Consider the following 5719-nt stretch of genomic DNA (forward strand, 5'->3'; position numbering starts at 1 on the left):
AATACATATTTTCCAGCTCCTTGTATAAGATTTGAAAAAAAAAAAAAAAAAAAAAAAAAAAAAAAAAAATAGAACAAAGCATCAAGAAAACATCCAGCACTGCAACACATACCGAATTCATGAGTATTTAACACCTACTTTTTAAAAAGAGAAGGTGAGAATACCAGGGAAACTAAGAGGTCTTATGTTTAAGGAAGACTGTGAACATTCAAGCAGCATCAAAGCAACCTCAGTGCTGACTCATAATAGAATGATGACAGTGATAAGGCCTAAAACATCTCTTATGCAGAGCATCACTGTAAGCAGATTTAAGGTTGAACGATCTATGTGCTCATTCACAACTGTTTTTACCTCTTCTTCTCCTTCGACCATCTCCTGCCACCCCTCCTTCATCGTCACCTTCATCCATCTCCTCTGATGCACTGCCATCAGAGCCAGAGATCTCTTCACCTAGATGCGTCACAAAGTGGAATTTCACAAAGACGTGGCGTTAAAAATTATATGCAAATCAAAAAGTGCAAGGATTTCTTCAAGCTCTGGCTTTTTACCTTCTTCCAGCTTTTTCTTGAGCTCCTCGATCTCTTTCTGAAACTGACGCAGCAGGGCATCTTTAGGATCCTCGTTGATCCTGGCTTTGTTTTTGATGTTTTTAGCCCTATTGGCATAGCGAAGGGTACTGATGGTCTCATCATAGTTGTAGTCTGCAGGTCCTATATTTGCACACTGGAGGGAATTAAAGTGTTGCATTTAAAGAAGTGAGGAAAAAAACTTTCAATTCAACATTTAAAATACTGTAAAAATCCCCCTCAATTTAAGGGTTAGTTGGCTTTTTAGTTAGGTCAGGAGTTAGTTGTTTTGTGGTGTTACAGCAAAACAGATCACCCAAAGTATTTTTCAAAAACACATCTATGGTTTAAGCAAGAATTCAAGGTTTCTCTAATTATAATAAATCCTTCCATCCTTGCAAAGACAACAGCACGCTGCTTCCCAAATTTAGCAGTACCATCATTGTTTTGGAGTTTCCACCGAGTGAATCCTGGAGTAGTCGGGTCAGTTTTGAGTTCCTGTAGGGAACGTGAGTGCTCTTGCCATCCACCAGGGCTGAGATGACATTACCCAGCGTGGAGAGAGACAGATTTATCTTTGTTGCTTCCTTTAAACGCTGACCTGTGGCTCCAGTCTTGCCCTGTCTTTCTGAGCCCTGTAAGTAGTGAAAGTCTATATTTAATTAATGGCAGTGAGGTATATCATGGACTGTAAGAATATAGTACATACACCCAATATCAATATCATCTCCTTTAGTTTAGTAGTACAAGAGTACATACCGCAAGGTCAACCAGATGAAGTTTTCCCATGCGCACATGCTGGTTGCCGTCTACGCCCTTCTCGCTGCACTCGATGGTGATGGTAAAGATAGCATGAGAGCGCGAGCTATGTTCATTCATGTTTGTGGCTCCAACAGACCCTAAAAATACCACAATAGGGTTTGACCAGACAATATAATTACGGTGATTGATTCAGTAACATTAAAACAGAACCTGAAATTAAAACTTTGAAAATGTTATTTTTGCATATTTCCCCATTTACTCTTTAGCAGTCACCATTTTCCATTTACTACAAGTAGGGTGAGAGCCTTTTACTCTGACGTGTGATTTTTTTTTAATCACAAGAGATAAATATCTCAGTTAGGAGGAATGAAGATCAGCATTTAGCTTTGTGGCATCTATTTCACTTTCAGTACTGCCTGTGTTCTGCTTACGGTTTTTGTGGCCCAGTGTCATGATCCTGTCCATGTCATCAGCATTGTTCACGACGTAACCAGACAGGTCTTTTATGTACACGCCAACATCTGGTCTTTCTTTCACCTGTCATAAAAGAAAAAAAAAAATCAACACCATAATGTTGAAAAGCTGCTGTCAGAAATACACTAGCAAAACACTGAACATAATCAAATTAATTTAGCCATCTTCTGGAAGGTTTCAGTTCAATTCAATTCAATTTAAAAATCACAACAGTCGCCTCAAGGCACTTTATATTGCAAGGTATAGACCGTGCAATAATATACTATAGTCATATATGGATAAGACTATAGTGTCCTTAATGCCAACTTTATCCGAACCGCTTTGTTAAAAGTTACTCATTGTAAATGCAGTGTTACCTCTAGCCTCTGCAGCTGGTCCTTTCCCAACAAATCCCGCACCTCTTCGTTGTAAATCTCCAGGTATGAAACACGAACTAAAAACCTGTGAAAGGTAAGTGCAAATCAGACACTCACTAAGACTTCAAACTGTAAATTGTAAATATTTTACCTGTAACAGTTTAGGTCAAAACCTTTAAGAGCTCTGTTTAGAGCCCTTAAAGGTTTGGAGCCTTTAAATAATTTGAATTTTAAAAAAACAAAAAAAACAACAACATTACATTAGCAATACATTCAGAGTAAAAGATTCCATGTATGGGAAAACCAGTTTCCAGGTTTTCAGCAAACAGCTCTTTGGGAATCAAAAATGCTATCTATGGGAATGATTTCATTCCCATAGATAGCATTCCCAATGATTTCCAAATATTTTCAAACATAGTTGGATATTTGTATTACTTTTAACATGGTGCATGTCTCAATGCAAGACGTCACTTTAATGCACAGACATTCTAAATTACAGTACACATCACTTTTGCACGCTAAAATATGTAATCGTTTTGAAAAATCCCTTCAACAGCAATGACATCTGAAATTTAGGTGTGTGTTTAGGTCTGGTGTTTTACTGTCTTCAGATTAACGTGTGGTCTCAAAATCTTTATGCTCATCTGATGCTAAATAAAAAGAAAACTTGTTAAACCAAAACCGGTAGCGTGGTGATTTTGACCCCATCTTGTAATGACAACAGTAAGGTCAAAGCTTTTCTAATTTTAAGTAATTAAGTTTTTACGTATCTACGTTTTGGGGATTTAAGTTTTAAAAATAATCACAGATAACAAATATAATATCAATACGAGAATTCACTAACAAACAAAGATGACAACAAACAAGACAATAGCTAGCATGTCTGAATATTTCATTATTGTAGGAGAACATTATTAAGGAAAAGCTGACAATGAATTTTGGATAACATGTGGTATCTATAATGCTAAAATAAAGAGGGTTTTAAAAATAAATAAATAAAGGGAGCCTTCAAGCCTATAAGACAGACATAAAACTGACCTCATAGTTGGCTACAACAATGAAAAACAAACAAACTGTATAACAGTAAAAGTTCATCACACCATCCACAACTGCACAGAGATCTGCATCGCTCATTCACAAATCCATATCGATCGCTAAACCCCAATTTTCACTCAGATTAATAGTCCTCACTCTGGAACACCCCCTTTATATTTATTTCTATGGGGTCAAAATGACAGCCTTGGTGCCTCTACATGCCAGTGGTCATCTTATTTTTTTTGTCCTTTTGAATAAAACAATTTTAAGAACTATGAGATGATGGCATTTTAATTTAACAGATTTACATGTATTTTTTAAATGACCTTCTTGTTGGGTCATTTAACAGGCTTCCCCCTAAACTTTTGACCTAAACTGTTACAGGTAAACCTAGTGGGAGTGACCCCCCCCCCACTAGGTTTATATCTGGGACTCTCCACCATTTGACCTTAGAACTGAAGAAGCTTCTCGGATGAGAGGTGAAACGTCTTCAAGCAACTTAAAGAAGTCCAGACGCTTTTCTTTGCAAGCTCCTTTGATCAACACTTGAGGATAAACATCGCACTTCACCAAAGACTGAGTTTATGTGAAGCCAGTTACAGACATCCTCATTACACCTTTGACATACACTACTGTGGCTTCTTGACAGCCACAATTTATAACAAGGCTTCAGCTAACCATAAATAGATCAAATGAAAGGGCAGATGAATCTCTTAGGTTGTGTGTCAGGTCTATACTAGTTGCCAGGTTTTTGGCTAACAGCTGTTTGGGAATCACCTTGCTGGTGCAAAAATACTATTTTATGCCTGTCAAACAGTGTTATCTTTGGCTTTTGCGTAGACTAAAGAAATGGAAACAAACTATGCATTTTAGGGACAATGCTGCTACTAACAAAAGTCCTAAAGATGTAACTTGTTCTTTGCCAAGTTGTCTGCAATTGACTGGATCAATTGTGTGTAACTGATTGTGGTCTTACCTTGTATCACCCTCTGCCTTGGCAATGTGCCCAAAAATATGAGCAAAGGAATTTGGGATTATCCCTCTGAGCCCTGGCACTGCTCTCACACCCTCCATTGTGAAAGTTTTTCCTGTGCCAGTCTGCCCATATGCAAAGATTGTGCCTGAAATGGACAGAAGAAAATAAAAATCATTACTTCAAATAATGCATGTGGAAAATAAGAAAGAAGAAAAAAATGCAAAGTTTACAATCCAATAAAGAGAACAGCAATGGTTTCTTAATTTGAAAAAGCAATGTGTGTAGTCACATTAAATATACCATTGTAACCCTCTAACACTGAGTCAATGATGGGGCGGGCTGTGAGATTGTAGACATCCAGCTGTTTACTGTCAGGACCAAAAACAGTGTCAAAAGTAAAGGTCTTGGGAGGTTCGTGGGGGGTCTCCAGCTTGTTGACTGTTATGGTCCCACGCATCTCATCCACTATGACGGCCTGTTTGTGGCCCATCGTCGTCTCTTTCTGGTTGAGGGGACGACATCTCACCACGACCTTAACGTTATCGCTGACCTCCTGCTTCTCAACCTTATGGCTCTAAAAAAAAAAGGACCACAATACCATAATAAAGACAGTTATTTCTAGTACGTAGCAATAACTTTTATTTTACGAACATGGATATAAGGGCAGAGCTGTCAGGTCGATTCAGTGGAGCTAGTTTATTAGTTTGGACTAAATCTGAGGGTAACATTTGTAGAAGCTAGCTAACGGTGAGGTTATGCTTGAGTTACCTGCTTTGCATTTGCCGCTAGCTTTTTTTGCTATGCAAAAATACGCTTGGACTAGTAACATAAATGACAATGCTAGCTAGCAAGCACCACTCAAGAACACCAAATCTGAGGTGACACGCAAAACCCAACGTCGGAAGAATGAGTCTGCGGGGTTTTTTGTATCCTACAGCAACAACAACGGCTAGGTTAGCTGTGCTAACCGGTTAGCATCACATCAGCAGAGGAAGGGAGGAACCCAGTTTGCAAACAAAACAAAAATGCAAACATGCGTGGGGACTTACCGGCATAGTGATAAGGCCGAAATGCAATTACAGTGCACGTGTAGTAACAGTAAAATATTTTCAAGCCTTTGTTCATTTGACTCTACGTTATCCGAAGCATTAAAATACCAAAGCTATGCCCATATTACCAGAATCTCACAACCGATCGCTTGTTGTCAGGTCTGCTTGCGCATGCGCTAACCGGTCGTCACTGGCTCAGTCAGCTGCAGTTAAATGACATCGGGAATTTAATGTTACGGAGACAAGCACAGGTGGAAAGTATTGGGAAATATTTTGTTGTAGAGTGATTCACTACACACACACACACGTCTTTATATCTTTGAATAATACCATCTGCTTGCCCAGCAATGTTCCCTCTAATTTTTCATGTGTCTAAGCGAACACACAAACTCCCTGAGAGGACACTTGGATCACTGTGAGCAACAGCAGACGTGTGCACTGTGGTCACGCCAGCATCGAATCCATCCAAGTTACATGGTTTATTAAAATAATCAAATTACA

At 38.7% G+C, this 5719-nt stretch overlaps 1 protein-coding gene across 2 annotated transcripts in view; it reads right to left on the minus strand.

Annotated features, from left to right (window-relative positions):
* The window catches only part of kif3a (kinesin family member 3A), a 16452-nt gene extending 11026 nt beyond the window's left edge, over window positions 1-5426 (minus strand). For both annotated transcript variants that reach the window (XM_005719767.2, XM_005719766.2), the window contains exons 1-9: window positions 5219-5426; window positions 4470-4743; window positions 4170-4314; window positions 2159-2243; window positions 1760-1865; window positions 1326-1465; window positions 1004-1201; window positions 549-723; window positions 352-450 (exon numbers count right to left, since the gene is read on the minus strand). In XM_005719767.2, the coding sequence (XP_005719824.1) occupies window positions 352-450; window positions 549-723; window positions 1004-1201; window positions 1326-1465; window positions 1760-1865; window positions 2159-2243; window positions 4170-4314; window positions 4470-4743; window positions 5219-5224 (1228 nt within the window). In that variant the 5' untranslated portion in view covers window positions 5225-5426. The remainder of the gene's footprint in view (window positions 1-351; window positions 451-548; window positions 724-1003; window positions 1202-1325; window positions 1466-1759; window positions 1866-2158; window positions 2244-4169; window positions 4315-4469; window positions 4744-5218) is intronic.
* Window positions 5427-5719: the final 293 nt, after the last annotated feature.

Source organism: Pundamilia nyererei, unplaced genomic scaffold (assembly GCF_000239375.1).
Source record: "Pundamilia nyererei isolate P.nyererei 1_Seehausen unplaced genomic scaffold, PunNye1.0 scaffold00001, whole genome shotgun sequence".
Taxonomy (NCBI): Eukaryota; Metazoa; Chordata; class Actinopteri; order Cichliformes; family Cichlidae; genus Pundamilia; species Pundamilia nyererei.